This window comes from Canis lupus, chromosome 10 (genome assembly GCF_011100685.1).
Source record: "Canis lupus familiaris isolate Mischka breed German Shepherd chromosome 10, alternate assembly UU_Cfam_GSD_1.0, whole genome shotgun sequence".
NCBI classification, from domain to species: Eukaryota; Metazoa; Chordata; class Mammalia; order Carnivora; family Canidae; genus Canis; species Canis lupus.
This window is the reverse complement of record NC_049231.1, coordinates 42,772,446-42,796,372: the sequence shown is the minus strand read 5'-3', so window position 1 is coordinate 42,796,372 and position 23,927 is coordinate 42,772,446. Positions and strand designations below refer to the sequence as shown.

General features: G+C 44.1%; 1 protein-coding gene across 2 annotated transcripts in view; it reads right to left on the bottom strand.

Annotated features, from left to right (window-relative positions):
• TBC1D8 (TBC1 domain family member 8) overlaps window positions 1-22,596 on the bottom strand; it is a 113,009-nt gene extending 90,413 nt beyond the window's left edge. The window contains exon 1 of one of the 2 annotated variants that reach the window (XM_038550990.1): window positions 22,434-22,596. In XM_038550990.1, the coding sequence (XP_038406918.1) occupies window positions 22,434-22,560 (127 nt within the window). In that variant the 5' untranslated portion in view covers window positions 22,561-22,596. The remainder of the gene's footprint in view (window positions 1-22,433) is intronic. The other variant, XM_038550991.1, reaches the window with a different exon arrangement.
• Between the last annotated feature and the right edge of the window lie 1,331 nt (window positions 22,597-23,927).

Here is a 23,927-nt window from a genome sequence, read left to right as displayed (position 1 = left end):
GTGCCAGGGACTCCAACAAGCTCTTCCCACTCACCACCTCTGTTCAAGACTCTCTATGCTGGAAAAAAAAAAAAAAAAAAGACTCCCTATGCTGGGGTACCTAAGTGGCTTAGTCAGTTAAGAACCAACTCTTGATTTCAGCTCAAATCATGATCTCAGGATTGTGAGATCAAGCCCCACATGGAGCCCTGCCATGGGCAGATACAAAACTGCATATATATAGGAGCTCAATTATATAAACAAAATTCATGGATAAAGCTAGAAAATCAATCCAGAAAAGTTACCTGTAGGATTTGTGTTTTTTCTTTTTTCCCCTATATTTTTTCTAATTTTCTATAATAAGATTGTGGGAGAAAGCCTCACCACAAAATGTTTTTAATGTTCTGTTCTCTAATTTAAAGAATGAAATTACAACCAGAAATAATCTTTTTTTTATACTATATTGACTGTTAAGTCTACATGCCAAGGACAGCCAGCTCTTGTTGAGTATTATGTAAAATTGTACACAGAACCAAGATGCACTTTCAGACTAGTCAGGAGCCAGCCCAACTGTTAAAGGCTTTAAAATAACTTTTTTAAACAAAACAGAAACCCCGGATTTGGAAGATTGGTCCACCTGTGTTCTTCTCAGTGCACAGCTCACGTCAGCATGCTACAAGCCTTTCGTGGTAGTGCCAAGTGGTGGCTGAAGTGTAAAATGTGTTTTGCCACAGCCAGGAATAGAGACTTGCACTGCAGTGTGTGTCGGATGAAACATCAGACCCAGCAGCAGTGTTAACATGGGTATGTGAGTTGCAGCAAATGAAAGGTGAGAGGCACAGCAGAAGGTCAAGGCAGCACCCATGTTCACAAGAACACAGGTCAAGGCCTTGCGAACACATGAAACAGAGCAAGAGTCAGAGATTGACAGAAGTGCAAAAGGCACGCCAGCAAATGGTGTGAGAGCCAAAGTACAGCATGACGCCATAGCACTGATCGGCGGTAACTGTTGCTAAGGTGCTGAGCGACATCCTGGAAGGATTCAGAGTAGGCAGGACTCTGAACCACACTGGGATCCACCGCACTAAGTGTAGGAAGCATCTCAAGCATGCTCCAAAATCAGGGCAGAAGGCCAAGTAAAGTATACACCTCATTCTCAACTTGTCCCTTCACAATCTCTGAAAGATTTGTGCTTTTGAGTTTTGTTGTTTTAATGCTGTCATCCTAACCACTTCACCCTCCCTGTGTGGGTGTTACACTGTCAGTCCTGCAGGTCTACCTTATAAAAGAGAGAAGGATTCATTGCCCCAATAGACAACTAATTGTTTAGATTTAAGTGAGGTGCTCAGAGAGTTCTCCACAAGCCAAGAGAACACATTTCTCCCCCCACGGCCATGGGCCCTATATCTACCCAGCACTCACAAATATATGGTCAGAGGCTGCCAAAACCAGCAAGAAAGAGGAAGGAGAGGATTCACTATAATCTCCAACAATAGAAGAATAACTCAACCCTTTTTTCCTTTCTCTACTTACACTTAAGAAAATACTTTCATCATTATATTAATGCAGCATATAAGTGCTAGTGTGTCCAAGAAAAGTTCATTCAATATTCCAAGGCTCTATGAGAAATGCTTTCAAATTCCCTAAAAATAATTGCTATAGAATCCCAAGAGGGTTGGTTGCAGGCTAACCAAGATTTAAAAACTACCACATTTCTATTCCCCAAATCCATAAGATTCACACTAAAAAAACAACTCTTCAAATTTAAGGAAAAACTTCACGTTAGTTCAATATATATTCTGAAGGGGAAAGAACAGATCTGGCAAGGGTTCTAAGTAAACTCTCAGCTGACAGAAGGTGAGCAAGGGTTATTCCCCAAGAGAATTCACTAAAAGCAAGACTGAATTTGAGGATGTGGTCCTTTTTTTTTTTTGGTACACAGCCCAGGACTACCAGCTGCCAGTAATACTTGCAGATTATTACTTAGGAAGCTGGAAAAAAAAAATCCTATAATCAGAGAGTCACGAAAGGCCAAGTGGGCAAAATTCTTCTTCATTTGGAAACATGGCAGGACTTCCCTACACACCAGGACGGGACGAGTACTCCCCTACATGGGCTTGTGAGCAGAGATTCAGAGCCCTCACCTTGTCAAGGAAACCAAGCTCTTTAATACACAAACTATCTCAGAGATAAACAATACTGATCACCAAGGAATACATTCATGACATTTGTGCGTGAATTAATTTCCTCTGAGCAAATGATATTTTTATGCCTGTTTAAAAAACAAGTGGTCTCCCATGACAGATGCATTCATTATCCAAACAATCGAGCAGCCTTCCGGCCACTCCTCTGTCCAAAAGCCAAGAAGCGCAGTCGGCAACACAGCACCTCTGGAGCCCACGGGGCGCCCAGGGCCAGGGTTCAGATTCTGAAAACAGACTCCCACATTCCTGAACCTGCTATTCACAGCCACTCCCTCTCCAGGGTGGACAAAATGAGCAGTTAAAAAAATTGTAGAAAATGTCCCATTGTCCATGTCTTCTGTATCCAGACCTGAATAACAGCATTTTTACAGATTTATGAAGCTCCTGCAAAGTCAGAAACTTGAGAAAACAGACACAGAGATTTAAAAAAAAAAAAAAAAAAAGCTTCCTTGCAGAAGCCTTATTTCCACAAAGCAAGGCAGATTCTATTAGAATTTCGTTTATTTTAAAAATCCTTATTTGTTTCAAAAAAGTCCTGCCTTTACTTCCAGTAATCCTCTGAAAAAAGCAACCAAAACCACAAGCCCTCAAGATCAGAAATAAATCATGTCAGGCAATGTTTCCTGTCTTTTTACACCTAATAATAGTGTGAACTAGCTTGCAGATATGAAGTACAGCAGCTTTTATGGTGCAGCACTATGACATAGAGCCCAGAGTTTTAGGGATATCTAAATGCATTGTTTAAAAATGATCACCTAAAAAAACTTTTATTTTAATAAAATAAAAACCATCACCTTTCCCTAATACCAGAGTCAAGCAGAGTAACCAGAACATGTATGTTAAATTCAGAAACATCTCAAAACCTCATTTGAGTTTTGTTTTTTAAAGATTTCATTCATTTATTTGACAGAGCCAGCAAGCACAAGCAGGAGGAATGGAGGAGGGAGAAGGAGAAGCAGGCTCCTCACTGAGCAGGGAACCCGATGTGGGGGCTCGATCCAGGACCCCAAGATCATGACCTGAGCCAAAGCAAATACCTAACCAATTGAGCCACCCAGGTGCCCCCTCATTTGAGTTTATAATTCTTCCTTCATCCATCAGACATTTTAATTGCTGGCATTAATTACAATAGTTAATTAATTACAGGTAACAAACTTGAAATCCATCCTCTTCCCCTTTAGACACTATTAGGTTATAATGTCTTGAAGGTAAGAATTGTCTACCACAGCAACTCTGCTGTGCACATATGGACTTTCCATAAATACTTGTTGAGTGCTGCTGCTGACTTATCAGTTTTATAGAAAGAAAAAGTGCCCGCACTCTGGTATCAATACTTGACAAATCAGATGGCCATATCAACCTCAGTTTGCCAAATGAGGATACCAAGTGGCCTACATAAATCTTCATGTACAGATTGAGATAAAGCAGATGAAAACACTATGAAAAGTACAATATGCAAAAGTGCTGGATTATTATTATAGAGTAATAAGCAATAATTTTTTAAAAAATAGAAGTTTGGAAGAAAAAGGCATTATAAGCCAGCTGTTCTTTCTTGGGGAAAATGAACACTGACAACTGTAAATAATAAAGACAGACAAGGTCAATTGCAGACAATGACCAAGTCTTGAGGTGGGCACAGCAAGAGCCTTCTTGTTTAATTCTCTGAAGACAGTTCACTATGTCTGAGCAAGCAAAAATGATATCCATCGCCCCTTCTACTTTTTCATCCTCCTGTTTGCTTCCTCTCCTCTCTCAGATCAGAAAGACTCTCCCTATTCACCTGCTAGATGTGGCTAGTCCCAAAGACACGGGAACTGGAGGGTTTATTCCTCAGAGGTATTTGGAATTCTGGGTAAGAGCCAGAGACTTGGCACCCAAACTGGTAATAGTAAATCTTGGACCCAACCTGCCCCTAAAGAAGCAGACCTTGAAATGCCAGAAATTCTCAACTCACTTCACACACCACAGAGGGGATATGTCCACCATCTATGGAGAATAGGCTTGACCATGTAGAAAAGAAAGAGCTCTGTAGTCAGAATGACTCGGCAGGGGGTAGGGAGTGGGGGGTGGCAAATGGGTAAAGGAGGTCAAAGGTACAAACTTCCAGTTATAAAATACATAAATCCTAGGGATGTAATATATAGTATGGTGCCTATAGTTAATAATACTGTATTGTAGGGGCACCTGGGTGGCTTAGTCGGTTAAGCATCCAACTCTTGATTTTTGGCTCAGGTCATAATCTTAGGGTTGTGAGGTCCATCCCTTCAACAGGCTCTGCACTGGAAGTAGAGCCTGCTTAAGATTCTGTCCCTTTCCCTCTGCCCTTCCCTGTTCACGCTCACGGTCGGTCTCTCTCTCTCTCTCTCTCTCTCTCTCAAAAAACCAAACAAAAAATAATACTGTGCTGTATATTTGAAAGTTGCAAAGAGTAAATCTTAAAAGTCCTATCACAAGAAAAATTAATGTGTAACTAAGTGTAGTGAGGGATGTTTCCTAGACGTATTGTGGTGACCATTTCATGATATACACATATATCAAGCCATTATGTTGTGCTTGAAACTAATATCATGTTATATGCCAATTCTAAATTTAAAAAAAGATGACTAGACACAACAGAATTCTTTGAAATTGTTGACCTTTTAAGGCCACAAGGAACCAAAGAGATGAGAGCGACCAGCCTGCTCATTTGACAGGTAAGGAATCTGAGGCTCAAGGAGGTTAGGCAAATGACACAGGGGTCACACAGCACCAGGAATTAACTGCATATATGAAACTGGAGCCCAGCTCCTGAGTCCTACCTTAGGCTCTTCCCACTGCTGCTGTTTCACCCTTCACAAGTGGGGACCACCACGTACCCTCACCTACAACTTCCGATGATTCCAGGATAACAGGGGCAGATAGACAACTATTAACTAAGCACTCTGGCTATCAAGCACTATCCTAGTACTTTAGATCCTTTTTTATTTGCTATCATAATTACAAAATTTGTGTTAGTAATAGCTCCATTTTACAGAAGAGGAAACTAAGGCCCAAGGTCATACAAGCAAGAGGAACAAGATTTCTCTCCTTTTATACCTCCTAGTAGTCCTATCCTTTTCTCCAACAATATCTAAAGTAAACTAGATATAGATGTAATTGAGAACATGGTAGAAAAATCCACTGAAACCAAATTCACCATAAGCATTCCACTCTGTACCTTAGCTCTGAAAAACAAATACACATGAAATCCAAAACACAACTTAACAGTAAATCTGAAAATGTTTAACACAAATTCTAGTTCTAGTTTTCTCTAATGAATTGCAATGCACCTCTAAACCAGCTTCAGTTCTTCTCTTCAGTTCTCCACTCGACCCTAATGGGAAGAGAAACAAAGGTCTCCAGAGCTAGGCTGAGGATACTCAGGAAGCTGGGGACCCAGGACCAGGGTCACAGCCCCAGCAAACTGAGTACAGTCCTAGCCATTCAGTCAAGTCCAGAGAGTCCAGAGGAAACTGGGAACCCATGCAAAAATCAAGAGTCTCCTCAAAAATTAAATATAGAATTACCGTACGATCCCACAATCCCACTTCCAGGTATATATCCAAAAGAACTGAAGGCAGAGACGTGAATAGATATTTGCACACCTATGTTCATGGCTGGATTATTCACAATAGCCAAAAAGTAGAAGCAGTTCTATGCCTATCAATAGATGACTGGCCAAGCAAAATGCGGTCTACACATGCAATGGAATTCAGCTTTAACAAAAGAAGGAAATTCTGACACAGGCTACAATATGGATGAACCCCGAAGAAGACACACCAAGATAAGCCAATCACAGAAAGACAAATACTGTATGATTCCATTTACATGAGGGACCTAGAGCAGTCAAACTCATAGAGACACAAAGTAGACTGGGGGTTGCCAGGAGCTGGGAGGAGGGGGAATGGGGAGGCTGTGAGGCAGAGTTTTGGTTTGGGAAGATGAAAAAGTTCTGGAGATGGATGGTGGTGATGGTTATATAACAATGTGAATGTACTTACTGCCATTTAACTATACACTTAAAAATGATTAAAATGGAGGCATCTGGGTGGCTGTCGGTTGAGCATCCAACTCTTGATTTCCTTCAGTTCAGGTCAAGATCTCAGGGTCCTGTAATGATCCCTGCACTGTAGTCTGCTTGTCCCTCTCCCTTTGCCCCTTCCCCCAAGCTCATGCACATGTGTGCACTCTCTCACTTACTCTCTCTCAAATAAATGAATAAAATCTTTTTTAAAAAATGGTTAAAATGGGGGGCACCTGGGTGGCTCATTTGGTTGGGCTTCTGACTCTTCATTTCTGCTGCGTCCTGAGATCGAACCCCATGTTAGCCTCTGCCCTCAAGAGGGAGTCTGCTTGAGGGTCTCTCTTCCTCCCCCCCGCCCCTCCTCCAACCTCCTCACACAGGTGCAGGTGTGTTCTCGCTTTCAAAAATAAATGGGTAAATCTTTTTTAAAATGGTTAAAATGGGAAGTTTTCTGTTTGATATTTTTAAAAATCTATTACTTAAGCCTTTTAAAAACAAAATAAAACAAGGTCTCAGCACACGTCAGCCAGCACAAGACAAGGGGGAGCAGATCTGGAGGAGCTAAGCCAGGCTAGGGGAGTCAGCCATGGGAACTCCTGTTTTAAGGAATCCCTGCGCCTTTCTGGAAAAGGCTAAACTCAACCAAGTGAAAACAGCAAGAGCATCATTGCCTCAGATCAGTCAGGCTCCTCATGTGCAAAAGAAGGAATATTGCTAGCAGTCTCCAAAATCCCAGCTTCAACATTCACTCTGCTGTCACCCTCAGAGGCATGACAACTGGGAGTCCCAGCAGTGGCACAGAGGCCATCCACGTGACTGGGAGACTTGAACCCACAGCTGCTGAGGTTATTTTTAAATAGGAAAATGAGTCCACTTCATTCCAGTCACCTACAGAGGGCTGCTGAGTGGCTTCATGGAAAGGAAGAGAGAGCAGGGGCACCCAGAACACCGCAGGAGCCGACTGTGCCAACACTTCCAGAGCACAAGAGAGCTGAGCCCAAGGACAATGTCCATACCCCAAGGCAGAGCCTGGAAGGGCCCCGAGCCAAGCTGTGCTTGCAGGGACCCCACGTGCCTCGGTCCCTGATCAGGAAAAGGGGTCAGAAAGACTTCAAGGGGCCAGAAGCTATCAATTCTTCTGGCCCTGCCACGGGGCTCATAGACAATGTCCTTAAAGGCTGGCAAGAACCTAAAATATAGAGCTCCAGGGCTCTAACCTACTGGACTAAGTATTTCAGTTTTTAAGGGCAAGGACTCCAAAAGCCAATCTCTTACGGTGTCATAAAAACACAAAATGTTTTAATGAAGGAAGTTTAAAATGAAGCTGACATATTTAAGAGGACTTGCGGTGCACACTTGAGAATTCTGGTCCTAGGTTAATTACTACAGTAAGTAATTACTAGAATCGAGTCACTCCAGATTAATTATCATAGTAGAGTAAGTTCCCTGAGGGGCGGACTTTGTTTTGTTCACTGCCTGGAAAAGAGCTAGGCACACAGTAAATACTGGCTGAGTCAATCTGTTTTCCTAGCTTTTCACTCTTTTAAAATTCAGCTGTTTACTGACCACAACCAAGGCCTAACCCAATACTGTAACATATTCACATGATATTAAAAGTTTGTTGTTGTTTTTTAATTCATAAGAGACACAGAGGGAGAGAGGCAGATAGGTAGGCAGAGGGAAAAGCAGGCTCCCCGGGGGAGCCTGATGCAGGACTCGATCCCAGAACCCCAGAATCACGCCCTGAGTCCAAGGCAGATGCTTAACCTCTGAGCCACCCAGGAGGTGCTCCAATATTAAAAAGTCTCATGTGAAAGTCACTTACAGTTTGGGGCAGGTGGAGAATATGCAGATGCACATCTGCCCTGCTGCACATGACACCTGGAACCATGAGAAACCCCAACTCTTTAAAAAGCAGATTACATGGGGCACCTGGGTGGCTCACTCAGTTGGGCGTCTGACTTTTGATTTTGGCTCAGGTCATGATCTCAGTATCATGGGATCAAACTCTACCTTGGTCTCTGTGCTGAGCATGGGGCCTGCTTGAGGTTCTCTCCCTGATTCTCTTTGTCCCTCCCCACCCCCCCACCTCCCCAGCCCCACAACACCCACCCCTCATACTCTCTAAAGAAAAAAAAGGGGGGGTTACAAAAATGGTCGTTTCAATGAGAAAAACAGAGGGTGTTTAGTTCAGACCCACAATAAGTTATTTTTTTCTTGCAGAAATTTCCTGAAGGTTTCTTTAACTTCTAGGTATAGTTTACATTTTGTTATTACCAGCTAAATATACCTCTATCAAAAAGTGGAGAGTGCTTCCAGGTTCACATTTACAGCTATTTATCTTTTTATTTGGAATTAACTTCAAGCTCATAGAAAAGTTTCAGGAATTAAAATAGGACAAAGAACATTCATATACCTTTTGCCATGCAACAGATTTGCCTATTGTTAACAGCGTACCCCGTTTGCTTTATTTTTCGCTCTCTCGATATGATAGTATATAATTATACACACACTTTTTTTTTTCCTGAATCATTTGAAGGGAGACCTATTCCCATGAACAGGGGTATTCTCTTACACAACAACAGCATCGTTATCAACCTCACACGTGGTACTTTCATGTCCCATTCGTATTCTAGTTTTGTCACTGACCTGACCTTAGCATGTTGGTAGCAAGTTTCCCCTTATGGTTCAGGACTCATTCTAGGGTTGGGCATCACTCTTGATCACGTCTCTAACTTCCTTTAATCCTCAGCCTTTTTTGTCTTTTACTGCCGACACTCTGAAGACAAAGGTCCTCATCCCCTTTTTTGGTTTTTGACAGTTTTGATCAACTGAGTTATTCTTAGTTTATAATAAAAAAAAAAAACATGCTTACACTGAAATATCTTTATTTAAATTCATAAATTTTTCCACACATTTTTAATCATTTGCTCTGTACTTAAAATGTACATCTCTTTGGAGCTGTGATGGGGAAATTGTCCAATTTATACAATTCTGATTCTAAATACAACTTTTCAGGAATGTATATGGCAATATAACACAAATAGCATATTAGAGCATATGTTCCCAAAGCTTCGGCAATTATGATCTCTTGTGGTGTGGGTATATCTGTCATTCAACTCTCTCTGAGATTCTCCCTCCTTCCCTCTCCCCATTTCTATCTTACTCTCCTTTACCCCCACGCCCTCCCTCCCACACACAGACTTCCTAATGATCCTTCTGGTATAAATGGATGCTCACCTATGGAAACTCTGGTCTTGAATCTTACCAAGATTTCAGGCACCATCAACATGTTTCTGGCTTTGCCTATAGTTAGGGTTTCTGCAAGTTTCAATTCAAAGAAAGCAAATAAGTGTACTATTCTATGGTTCTAACTTAACTTTTGAAAAGAAATATAGAATACTCAAATCCAGCTTTCCAGGTCATACAGGAAGTTAAAAATCACACAAGAAAAGCAGCTTTTACAGTGGGATACAAATCCTATTGAAGAGAATTTTCCAGTTCCAAAAGAGGCTCTCCAACTCTTGTTCTTCAAACCTAAAGGTTTTTATTTGGATAAATGAAGACAAGCAAAAGGCAAGGCAAAACAACACCAATTTAGCGCAAATCTTTTCACTGCAAGCATCAGAGCAGTAGACATCAGAACTCTATCTCCAGTGAATGAGACCATCAAACCCACCGAACAGCAATTCCCAAATTAATATGCCACAGTATAGTGTGATCACTCTTAGCTTCACTTGGCCACATAGCTGGCTCAGGTACTTTACTTCAACTAGCAAGTGGCGGTACAGTAGACACGCATCTCATGTTTAACTTATCAAATTCAAAAAAAAATTAAAAATAAAATAAAATAACTTATCAAATTCAACAACATGCACTGGCCAGAACACAGAGGCAAAACAACTGCTCCTGTGGACCACCCATCAATCAAGGAGCACGGGGCGGGCGCCAGAGGCCCCTACTTCCCAGGAACTCCTAGTAACGTGAGCAGATTACCAAGAAGAGGACCCTGCTGATTTTAAGGATTTTTTTAAATTTTTCAAGCAATTTTTGTCCTTCGTGTTGATTTTGGAACCTAATACCCACATTAGGAGGCAGCTCCATTTTATCAAGATTAAACAATATCCCCTTTGAAACCTGAGAGTCTAAACTCTCCTTTATTTCAAAAACATAAGGGAAACTAAAGGTTAAAACAAACACACACAGGAAGGTGCATGCGCACACACACACGTATTTTACTAAAACCTAATCTCTCTAGCCAAATCCTTGGCTATGATTGAATCCTTGATAGATGGAAGATGATGAGCTATACATTCCTAAAGCAATCTTAATGCCTTGCTTACATTTTACATTTATTTTTCATTATACAGTAATATAACATAAACTCAAAATCCAACTTTAGCTCACTCTGCTTCTGGGGTAGGTGCAATATCCAAATCTCTACCTGAGATTGAACAGTGCTGTTTCTTCCTTTTAAAATTGTGTCTGTCGGGCAAATACTGCTTCTCAAGTGAAAAAATCCAGAGGTTTCTTCCAAATCTTCATCACTAGGCCAATCCCATTTTTTAATAAAGATTTCATTTATTTATTTGAGAGAGAGAAAGAGCACACACACATGAAAGGAAGGAAGGGGTAGAGGAAGAGAATTAGACTTCCCGCTGAGCAGACAGCCTGACACAGGGCTCGATCCCAGGATCCTGAGATAATGATCTGAGCCAAAGGCAGACACTTAACAGACTGTGTCACCCAGATGCCCCTAAGCCAATCCCATTTTAAGAATGCTAATACATTTCCTTATTAAAACATCCCTGTAAGGGGCACCTGGGTGGCTCAGCAGTTGAGCGTCTACCTTTGGCTCAGGTCCTGATCCCAGAGTCCTGGGATCGAGACCTCTCCCTCTGCCTATGTCTCTGCCTCTGTGTGTCTCTCATGAATAAATAAGATCTTAAAAAAATAAATAAATAAATAAAACATCCCTATATCTCAAACATTGGGCTACAATTTTTTTAAAACTCTATTGAATGGACTCAATAATTCACAATAGTCAAACTTCCCAATCTTTGTAATTTGCTGAAATTATATTTAAATTGTTCTAGAAATAAATTCTTTGTTTGAATCCTGGTAACATCATTAATAACAAAAGACTATTTATATAGTCAATACCCCAGACAATATGGTTCAAGGGGTATCCCACACACAGGCATCTCAACGTGGCACCAAATGCCAAGCAAGTAACAACCAATTTTTAAATCACCATCATTTCCTCAAAGAATTTCTTTTGGCTGGTGACACCACCACTGTCCAGTGCTGAGCCAACATCCCTGGGATCCATTTAAGTTAGGTCATCCTTTTGGTGGTCACTTACAGATGAGGCATTTTCTTAACCTTATTTCCAAACCAAAATTCCTTGGAAATTGTATCCTGACAATTCCAGTCCTTGCTCACCTGCATGCCTTACAGACTTTGCTGACCTATTTGAATCCTAGCCATTGCCCACAACAAAGCCCAGCAGCCCCTCCCCAAGTCCATACCACAGAAGCAGCTTTCAACAGACCCTCTACCATTTGCTGACAAATAATGTTTGTAATAACCACCAAAAAACAGCCAAATCCCACCCTGATAAAGCTGCCTTCACATGCACGCCTACTTCTCCCCCACCCTTCCACTCCTATACCATGCCTACCTGCACCCAAACTGCTCTCACTGAGGTTGCCAATGTCCCACCAGTCTTTCCCATACAACACTGCAGAGTCCATCCAGTTTCCCTCCCTGCTTCTTGAATACACTTTTCTCTTGACCTCTGGGAAATAACACCCTGCTCATTTCCTCCTATTCTCCTGACCACTCCCCCATCCCCTCTGTATTTTCCTCCCCTACAAGCCTTTCTAGACAGCTCACAAGCACATCAAACTGAACTTGCCCAGACAGCTCCAAGAGGCCACAGAGCTCTTGCACATGCTGTTTCCGCTGCTCAGTCTCTTTCCTCCGTGTTTTACCCAGCTAACACCATCCTACACACCCTGCGGGTCTTAGCTGAGATCAGAGGTCCTCAGAGAACTGCTTCCTGACCCTTAGGGGTATTCCAACCTCTGTTATTCCCTCTCACCACTCATGCGCCCCCTCCCCTGCACTTATCACCATTTATAATTCTGTATTTCATGGTCTAATAATCACCACCACTAGCTTTTTCTGTCCCTCTGGATGATAAGCTTCATGAGAAACCTGGCATTGTTGAACAAAATGTGCTTTTGGCTTTTTCTTATATATTTTTTAAGATCTCATTATTAATTTGAGAGAAATTGAGAGAGAGCATGGGTGAGAGGAGAGGCAGAGAGGGAAAGGCTGACTCTGCTGAGCAGGGAACTTGATGTGGGGCTCGATCCAAGGATCCTGGAATCATGACCTGAGCTGAAGGCAGTTGCTTAACCAATTGGGCCACCCAGGCACCCCATTTCTCTTCTTTAAATACTAATAACTAAATGGATTTTGCAAACATATCTAGAAAATATAACAGTTTGAAGTATAAAATCTTCCACTACTATAAAACTGTAATAATTGTTTTGCAGGTTAAGAAACTGAGACCCCCAGAAGGAATGGGTTAGTCACAGAACCATGTCTTTGAGGCTAGGTCAGAGATAAAAAACTTGTAACTCCAAACTGATTTCCTCTCTAGAGAAAAAAAAAAAAAATACAGAATAGCTATCTTTTAATTTCAAATAAAAGTACCTGACAAGATTAGATGCATTTCTGAAAATAGTTCCCAAGTCTCTGTGAAATTGACACACCCCACACATGCTAGACATTTTGAAGGCTAAATATAGTGTATGGAGAGGACAGATATCTGAGGCATGGGCAATCCAAGAGTAATCGTGGTCCATGAGGCAAGAATGTAACATCACTTCAATGCTTCTCCTTATCCCCATTACTCATACAGAGCTGGTAACCAGAAAAAATGCCAAGCTCTCCCAAATTTTAGATTCAGTCTACATTTTATCCAATTTCCATGTGCATGTAAAGAAACAGGTAATTCCACAAGGCTCGGTGAGAAACACAACAGCCCCTTTACCCCTCCCAACTCTCACTTCCCAGCTCCCCAAAGGCAACCACTTCCAATTCTTAACTGATTCTTTTTTGCATTTACCTCCACATCTCTGAAGAACACGTTTGCACTACTATTTCTTAAATTTTTAGTTGAGGCATTCACTGGCAGCTTTCAGAAGCAGAGTGTTTAGTTCCTTTTCATTGACCACCACCACCACCTTCTAGCACTCATACTTCACTTAGGCTTGGTTAGATCATGAGTCAATATTTACATTATTATAACTATGTGAACATTACTGAGAGCTGAGCTTTGTAGTAAAACTATGACATCTGCCCAACCTACATAACTTTTGGTTTTCCCTGGAGTTCACAACTGCCCCAGAATTCTTGGCTGATTTAGCTTTTTATGTATTATTAAGTTACCCATGGGACACCTGGGTAGCTCAGTTGGTTAAGCATCCTACTCTTGATTTTGGCTCAGGTCATGATCTCAGGGGCATGAGATAGAGCCCTATTTCGGGCTCTGCACTGAGCATGGAACCTGCTTAAGATTCTCTCTCCCTCTCCCTTTGCCCCTTCCCCACCTTGCACGTGAATGCATTCTCTCTAAAGAAATAAACAAAAATAATAATCTACCCTAATGTGCAGACCTTCCTTCAACATGTGCAAAGATGTTAGGTGCTTTATCAATCTCTCTTCTCCTAGGAGCTGTCCTTGCGGTCTCTCACCCCGCTCCAATCTGGAACAAGAGATCTCTCAGCTATCATCTCAGGATTTCCCTTCAATCACCATCCTGGAGATTCCCTTTTAAGGACTTCTTTTTAGGGGCACCTGGATGGCTCAGTCAGTTAAGTAGCTGTCTTTGGCTCCAGTCATGATCCCAGGATCAAGCCCCACTTTGGGCTCCCTGCTCAGAGGGGAGTCTGCTTCTCCCTCTCCTTCTCTCCCTCTGCTCCAAACCCCCAGCTTGGGCTCTCTCTCTCTCAAATAAATGAATAAAATCTTTTTTTTTTTTTTAAAGACTTCTTTTTAAAAACTGCCAACTCTTGGGGGGAAAGACTGTACACTTCACTGCATGAAAACTAAGAATGTTGGTTCTTCAAAAGACCCAAAATGAAAATAAAATGTCCAGTCACAGAGTGAGAAATATTTTAATACTTCAAAAAGGATACAGAACACATAGATATATGTGCATGTACACACACAAACACAGAGCTCCTAAATTAAGAAAAAGACATTTCCCCCATGCCTTTGAGGTTACAGAGCCATGTGATTTGCTTCAGCCAATATAAAGTGAATAGGGGTGCCTGGCTGGCTCAGTCAGTAGAGCATATGACTCTTGATCTCAGGATGGTGAGTTCAAGCCCAACACTGGATGTAGAGCTCACTTATAAAAAATAAAAATAAATAAATAGAAGGGATAGGTGTCACTTCCAGGCATGAGCTCTAAAAACCAGCATGAGATTCACCAAATTGCTTTTCCCTTTACCATGTAATCATGGAAGCATTAGGAAGGAGCCTTCCTCCTAATGGACCTCTCTGATTGCCTACATGAGGAGAGAACCCTGGGGACCCACACTGGATATATACCATGAGGGAGAAACAAACTAATGTGGGTCCACGGAGATGTTGGCGTGTTTGTTACAGCATAACCTACCCCATTTTGGCTGATACACGCAATAAGGTCACTGACAGGTATATTCTCTGAAGAAAGTTTCACACATATGAACATTATACAAGAATGTTCATAGAAGCAGTATTTGTCATACAACAACTAGAAACCCAAATTCAACTGACAAGAGAATGCGTAAATAATGGATTACTCCCCATCAGCAAAAATGAATAAATGTGGCTACATGCATCAATATGGTTCAATGTTAGAGTAAATATATATATAGAGAGAGAGACAGACAGAGACAGAGAGACAGAGAGAGAGACAGCGAACTGGGATGTGGAAAAACAAGCTTCAGAAAAAAACAGTATTATTCCTTTTATATAAAGTTATAAAAGCACACAAAACTCAACAATGTATTAATTAGGGAGGGGAATGGAATCAGGAAAACACACAAGAGATCTCTTAAACACTGCAAATATTATTTTTTTAATAACAGGCAGTGGGTATTGTATTACTTATATATTACATACTCCTATGCACATAGAAGATTTCGTATTTTAAAACTTCAGGCAGGGACGCCTGGGTGGCTCAGCGGTTGAGCATCTGCCTTTGGCTCAGGGAGTGATCCTGGAGTCCCAGGATCGAGTCCCTCATCGGGCTCCCTGCATGGAGCCTGCTTCTCCCTCTGCCTGTGTCTCTGCGTCTCTCTGTGTTTCTCATGAATAAATAAATAAAATCTTTTAATAAATAAATAAATAAAATAAAACTTCAGGCAAACTACAATCCTATTTATTTTTGAATGTCCATTCTATATCAGTAACTACTTGTTCAGAATAAAACCAACCACAGAATACAGTAGTACCCTTTCCTAAGGAGAGCTTCTTTGGGGCTATTTGGCTGTTGATTTTTCCTTCCTTTTTTTAAAGTAAAAAGCAGGAAGCAGAAAAATAAAATCTGGTGGAACAACAGACCCACCAAATGTTCAAGAATATTAATGACTCAACTTTGCAGAGCTGTGTCAGTTGGCTGGTGATGTACTAGGGAAATCATTCTGGGTCTGTATAGGATCATTTACATAAAGGTTACCAACGGGCAGTGCTAACAGCTGGGCTGGCGCAGCTGACAAACTACTGCTAGTCCTTACAGGCATGCAGGGTAGGCGTGAGAAATAGCAATGACAACACTCTATATTATTTATTCCTGTTTTTTGCATAATTCCTGTTTCCAGGATGATACAAAACATCTCTCAGCCTCCAAGGCTCACACCTATCAATTTTACTTGGACATCCATGTATTTGCTAAGTATTTATTGAGTGCTCCAGCGACAGAAACTGTTCCAGGGCTAAGGACACAGTGGGGAGGGATACAGACCTGGGATCTCCATCCCGGAGCTCATGGTCTGGTTCCCTAGGAAGTGATAAAGCCATAAAGGGCCACATCATGGCAAACGGTGGTGAGTGCTACAAAGGAAAAGCAGGGGTGGGAGGGTGTAGAAGAGGTTCAGTCCAGTGCAACATCACCAGGCAGTGAAGCTCAGGCTATGATCCGAGGGGTGGGAGAGATCCACCTGACAAGCTGGAGAGTCTGTGCTTACAAGGAGAAAGAGCCCGAGAGGTGGTGCAGAATAGCTCATACAACACCCAAGCAACTGTTTAAATATGCTCAGGGCTGATTTCAATACAAATGATTAAAGTTTTTAAAATTAGGGAGGAAATCTGTTCTGAAAATATGATCAGATTTACTACTTACATTTAAAATAAATTCCTCTCTAACCAATGCTGCCAGAATATAAAATCAAGATCATAAAATCCTACCCCTTCACGGCTAATAAATGAATTCTTTAAAAGCTCCAAGCCTCTCAATCATTTTCAGCTCTTCCTAAAGAGTTCCAATTAGGCTGAAATGGCTAGCCTCCGCTACTGCACCACCCACACATTTGTACCTCACATTATTCCTCGAGGGACACAGTCTCTGCCTTGTTTGATTACCTAATTACAGTGCCCTTATTATGCTTTCATTAAATGCAACTGTTGGAAACCCCAAAGCTTTTATTAATGGCTTATCAGCCCTTAAAAATATATCTGTTATTTTACCTGTATATCTGTATTGGAAGATACCTTCCAATTTATGCTCCTAAAATCAAAGTACTTCCTTTAGTTGTGTTTCTTCCTTACTGTGTTTTTAGAAAACAAGACCAAAGCATGTAAGACTCTAAGGCCAATATTTGGGACGTTTACACAAAGCAAAGACTGCCTGGTTAAACCAAAGAGTTTTGCTTTTGGTGAAAATAAATCCAACAAATTCAGGGGCATCCAGCTGGCTCAGTCAGTAAGGTATGTGGCTCTTAATCTCAGGGTCATGAGTTCAAGCCCTACAGTGGATGTGGAGCCACTTAAAATAAATCTTAAAAAAAAAATTTAAAATTTTAAAAAGCAGGCAAAAACCACTGACAAATTCAGGTACCTGAGCAAGACTACAGCCAATGTCTGATGGACTAGTCAAGAAAGGCAGCATCCAAGCTGGACTTCACCAGTTTCCAACCTTTCAACAGAATCATTCTGAGCAAGGCTAGTGACCCCACATGAATCCCTGGTGTCAGTTCCATATCCCCCAGACATTGGGACACTGTTCCAAAGATAGTAGACAATTCACTCCGGGCACAGTCACTCACATTCAATGCCTGGAACACTAAGGCGAAGTTCCCTTTATTTACTAGGATTTAACAAAGGATTTCAAAGAAGCTCTGTAAGCAAATCCTGCTAGCACAAACTGCTATTTAAATATTTAACTTTCCAATTACACTCCTTAAATACTGCAGTTAATAGGGGCGCCTGTGTGGCTCAGTTGGTTAAGCATCTGACTTGGGCTCAGGTCATAATCTCAGGGTCTTGGGATTGAGTCCCGCATCTGGCTCCCCACTCAGCAGAGTGTCTGCTTCTCCCTCTCCCTCTGCCCCTCCTCCCACCCACTCACTTGTATGCACCCTCAAATAAGCTCCTTAAACAAATAAATACATGTATACATACATAAGTGTGGAAAGAGGTGTTTCCTATATCCTTCGCTACAATGCAAACCTCTTTACAAACACTTTTATTCCAAGAAGCCCTTTGGTTAGTCAATTTTTTTAAGTGTTAAATTTCCTTTTTTTATGGACCTACCTATGAGGGGTAAGTCCAGCTGCTAAGCCCCTCATCAAGTTTTAATTCTAAACCTTGTTTGACCTGGAACTCTTGTGCATTACTGGTAGGAACGTAAAATGGAACCGCCACAGTGGAAAACAGTTTGTCACCCTCTAAAGTAAGCTTCCTTCTTGTCCCTGTCTTGAAGCTGTTACACCTAAGGCTTAAAGAAACTAAATAAACTAGCACAAGGCCTCCCTGCCCAGATTTGTAACCAACAGACTTATCTGGACTCAAAGTCCCTATTTCTCACTACACTGTACTTCCTCCCGTGACCCTGTTAAGCTACTGAGGAATTTGTTAGCCCCTTACTATTATAAATCCAATGACAGGAACAGGGGCTGAAAAGGAGAAAACATCGAGATTTTCTTCAAATTACAATTTCTTAACTGCCAGCCTCTTTGGAAAAAAAAATACAAGATTATACAGGAACGCACGTGATAGAACACTGCAAAATAAGATCCTTCAGCGGGGCACATCTGAGTGGTGACATTCAGTCTTTAAAGCTACATTTGTGCTGCTCATTTTAGAGGACAGAAGTGGTGTGTTCAGTCTGCACCTCCCAAATGCTGACTTCTCCCGCTCAGTTCTCCCAGAACGGACTCGACTTTCATAATATTCCTATATCCCTGAAACTAATGTAACGTGTGTCAACTACATTTCAATAAAAAAGTGAATAATAATAATAAAAAAATATTCCCCAGGGCTGGAGACTGTATCCAAGTGAATACTTGTATACCTTGACTTCCTCCCTTCCAGAGCAGCAAAATCACTCCTGTCCCAGGAGCCCTGGAAACATGTGAGAAGACTGTATTCAGCTACACCATGTTCTAACCGGAGGAAAAGATCCCTCCCTCCCACCACTGCCCCCAAGCCCTGGATTTCCTTCCCCAGACAGGTATGAGGGGGTGGTAACAGGCCACCTGAAAAGCTGGTGCCCTGATCCTTCCCCCTGAAAGAAGGGAGCTACAAAAAAAATGGCAGAAAGAGGTCTGTTTCCCATCCCTCCCTCCAGCCTTCCACAGTGGTCCGACTGCCAGGGAAACAGGAAGCCCAGAAGAGAGAGGCGATGTTCCTGTCCTGTGTGATCAGCTCAGCCTCAGTCAGAAAAGCTGGACCTCCGCTCTCACCCAACTTTTAAGAGAAAAGTAGAATCCACCATCTATGCATGTTATTTGTCCACACATTCATCTTACAAACATTTAATGAGCACATACGATGTGTCAGGCACCACTGCAGGTAAAATATCCACCCTAATAGAACAGACAATTCAGCATGAAGAAACAATGAACAAAATGAATAACTATTTTGTGTATTAGAGAAAGACCTATGGAGAAAATAAAGCTGGAGATGGATATAAAAAAACGTACGTGTGTGTGTGTGTATGAATTAATAGGAAGATTAATTATAATCCTCAATGAAACAAAACTTATTTCTGTGGGCAATTTTTAAACATGTCAGATTAAATGCCAATGGAGAATTCCTATGTTTAAGCTCCTATAATAACAAATTCAGCATCACAATAAAAAAGACACTTCATTACCATTCCCCTACATTTTATTTCCAACCCCTCTTTTATTTCCAACCCCTCTTAACCATTTCTACTTGCTTCTCTCCAAAGAAGTCTAGAACCAGTCAGAATATGCATATTAGCCCTTATAAGTTTTAAATCTTTAAAATAAATTGCTAAAAATCTGCCAAATTATGATTCTACATATTCTGAAAACCACCACCACCATGAAGCTGCCCTGTGTCAGGCTTGACTTTACAACACTCATAATTGGTTGGGTGAGGATCAGCCCACTGGTGGATGTGGTAACTCTGGGTTGCTCAATCAGCACAGCTACGGTTAGTTGCTTCCCAGCTAAATGCCTGAAGGTAAAGTGTCCAGCAGCCAAGGAGATGTCACACTTTCACAATCAACAGGAGGTTCTGGGTCCCCCGGAAATAAAGCAAAGTGTCATGTGTCTTTTTGTGGGGTATTGGGGGGTTGATCAGACCGCCTTTAATAAGAGCACTGTGGGGATGCCTGTGTGGCTCAGCAGTTAAGCGTCTGCCTTCAACTCAGGGCATGATCCCAGGGATAGAGTCCTGGGATAGAGTCCTGCATCGCGCTCCCTGCAGGGAGCCTGCTTCTCCCTCTGCCTCTGCCTCTCTCTCTGTGTCTCTCATGAATAAATAAATAAAATCTTTTTAAAAAGAAAATTGTGAATACTCACTGTAAGCCCAAACCAAAGTATATGCCAAGTAAGTACAAAGCCAAAGGTATAACATGAGACCTGCTTGATTTTGGAATGCAACAAGGAGGGGGAGTGTATCATTTTGAGTTCATTGCAAATAGACTCTAGAAAAAGAAGTGAAGTCCGGAAGGGACGCTGACTTCAATCTCTATCAGGCACCATATCTGAGGCTTTGCCTAGCTTGTCTGGACCCGTTTCCCTTGCTAAAAGGTGAATACCCTAAGTCTTTCCAAGGCAGCCACAAAAACACCCCACACTGTCAACTGTGCACTGAATTAAGTGATAAAAACACCTGCTGGGGGGATCCATGGGTGGCGCAGCGGTTTGGCGCCTGCCTTTGGCCCAGGGCGCGATCCTGGAGACCCGGGATCGAATCCCACATCGGGCCCCCGGTGCACGGAGCCTGCTTCTCCCTCTGCCTGTGTCTCTGTCTCTCTCTCTCTCTGTGACTATCATTCATACATAAATAAATAAATAAATAAATAAATAAATAAATAAATAAATAAACAAACAAACACCTGCTGGGTAGATGTTTCATATGTTCCCTGTTTCACAAACCTTCAAACCCTGTCCTCATCCTCTACTAAAGGAGACAGGCCAGGTACTATGCTTAACATACCAAAAATTAAGATACACCGCCCTCAAAAGACTGGGAGGACAAACCCCTCCTCTGGCCTCTTAGCCTCTGACGGGCCTCACAGGGCACCACCAAACTTGATTTCCCAAGAGCTCTGGCATTAAGTGCCACCAAGCTGCTCAGGGACACACACACCAAGGCCTCAATGGCCTCCTGCCTCCTACACTAACTCCCTCTCTCACAGCTTACAAGCAGCTCCCAGGGCAGGCCTACCTGCTGCCCAACCAGTCCCCACTACTCACCATCATCACTGGTCACCTCACCACCCCCTTTCATCCAGATTCCTCGACTACCCCATCACTCTTCCATCCAGAACGCCACCAGGTCATACCCACTCCTTGAGACTGAGTAAAATCCATCCTCTCACCGAATCCAACTGTCAGCTTTCTCACCTTCCAAGTCTAAAATACAGGAAGGGTAATTCCCCTTGCAGTGAGTTGTTTCAGGACCTACTGATCACATCTCTCCACTAGACTTTACTCCAGGAGGACCCGCCCCGCCCCCGCCCCCAAGAATAAGCCAACACTGGAGTCACCAACAGTGAGCCTAGGCACCCAAGTTCAGTGTCTTGACCTCTCTCTCCGGCCTTGGTCTCATACTTCACTCTCAATAGAAGGAGGGGTGTGATGGGAAAAAAAAAAAAAAAAAAGATCTAAGGTCTCTTTTAACTCAGATTCTAAAATTTGGAAATTCCATATAGATTCCCTAGACACAAATGAAAAAGGCTAATTAACTGTTCCTCCATTGACCCATTTAAACAGGTGGCCCAGCTATGGAAGCTGGCCTCGATTTTTCCAAATGCTTGATCTTCGCAGATAGTAACTTTTAGAAAAAAAAAAAAAAAAAAAAGCTTTGTTTTTCATAAATTTTACAAGCCTGAGTCTTGTTCCTTCTATCATCGCTTGGAAGAAACACGTGGGGCGGGGGGGTGGGTAATTGACCTGCTCGATTTTGCTAAGATCCTAAGCTCGGCATTGGCACTGCCTCGGTTTCTCGTCCGGGTGGGCAGACGGTGCCCGGCCCGCCCTGCCCTCTCACCCGGCGGGCCCTGCAGTCCCCGTCCCCGGCCAGGACGCCGCCTGGAGCCTCGGGCGCGTCCAGATGGCCGAGTCGGGGCGGCCGGGGCGCACCCCGCTGTCACCTGGCCCCGCACCACGGCCTGCGCTCCTCCCGGGCGGCCCCTGCCCCCTCGGCTCGCGCTCCGGTCGGCGCTTCTCCCTGGACTCCGGAGCCACGCCGGCCTCCACGCGGTCGCTGGGCCAGGCGGCGAAGGCACCTGCCTCGCCCGCAAAAACGCACGAGCCCGCAAGTCCCTTTTGCCGCCACCTCGACGGGGGCTTGCAAGAGAAACCCCGGGGACAGCAAAACAAGCCCGAGGCAGGGCCGTCCCGGCCGGGCGTCTCCCACGACCTCGCCACCTGCGAGGCGCCCCGGGCCGGGGGCCGCGGCCCCGGGGCCCGGCCCGCTGCGCCCGCCCGCGCCGGCGCGCCCCTTACCCGTGAGGCGGCCGCCCCCCTCGCCGTGCCCGCGGCGCCGCTGCAGGATGAAGTAGCAGCTGCTCTTCTGAGTCACCCAGAGCTTCAGGGCGTTCTTCAGCAGCACCTCCTCGGGCTTGAGCCACATCGCAGCGGCCCGACCGCGCCCGCGGGCCCCGGCTCACATCGCCCCCGCCGCCCGCCGCGCCGGGCCGAGCCCGCTCGGGAGGAAGCGGCGGCGGCGCGGACCGCAGCCAGCCGGCGTCCTGCGCTCGGGGAGTCCGGGGAGCGCGGCCGGCGCAGCTCGCCGCTCGCAGCCCGCGCAGCCGCGCAGGCCCCGCCCCCGCGCAGGCCCCGCCCCCGGCCCGCCCCGGCCCCGCCCCCGGCCCCGCCCCCGCCGCTCCCGCTCGGCTCCCGCTCCCGCGGCGCCGCCTGGGCTTCCGAGTCCCGGCCGCTCGGGCGCACAGTTCCGGAGCCGAGGGAGGAAGTCCCGTCCCCGCCGCCAGGGCCCCCTCCTCCCTCCGCCGCGCTCGCGGGGAGCGCCCTGACTCTCTCTTCCCTCCGCCCGTCCTGGGAGGCAGCTCGGGACCGCGGGGCTCGCCTCCCCGCCCCTCGCTCCGAGAGGAGGAGGAGCGAGGGAAAAGGACATCTTGTTCTCACAGCTGCAGGTTGCCCAACCCAGGGCATTTATTTGTCTTTTGGGGGGAGCAGAACGCACGCCAGAAAACCCAGGTGTGTTTGGAATAACGTATCATTTGGCCTAACAAGGAACATTTTTACAGATAGCCAAAAGATAGCATTGAACATTAAGATCGATTATTTTCCGATTTTTAAGAATGCTTGGCCCACGGCTTTGATGCTCTCACGAGGGATCCGGCAGAGCTGCTGGAGAGGACCCTGAAGTGAAGCACCGGCGCAAACTCAGACTGGACGCCCTCCCGGGTGCACTAAGGGCCCCTGCGGGTCCCACCGCAATGAAACCAGTCGCGTTTGTTCTAAGAGAATTAAAAGACTGGGAGATACAGAATAGGCGATACCAAAGAGGAGCCATAGGGAATGTGGAGACAGGATCTTAAAAACGAGTATTTCCTCAAAGCTGTTGTAGGAACAGACACATGGCAGCTGACCTTAAGCAGGCTGGTGGCCCTCCTAGTAGTGTCCTCAGAGAGGCAGTTAACTCCAACACCCCTAGCAAAACTCCCATCAAAATGGCCCTCAGGTTTTGACAAAGGGGTCCCTGAGAAAATGGGACTTAATTAGGACAGAATTGAAAAGTACAAGTAAATCCCCCGCAGAACACGTGGGGACTGAGTGATACTTCTCACTGGAAGCCAAGGAATCCATTTGCAGAGGATCAGAAGGGGCCAGGTCAGAAGCCTGCGACCTGACCAGGTGGGCTAAGAGCCATGGCAAGAACCCTGAGCCCACCCGGAGGGCAAGGGCATCTGTGGTCAAGAACTGGAAGACCACTGACAAATATCCTCTGAGTAAAACTGAGGAAGGAAGTCAGCTATA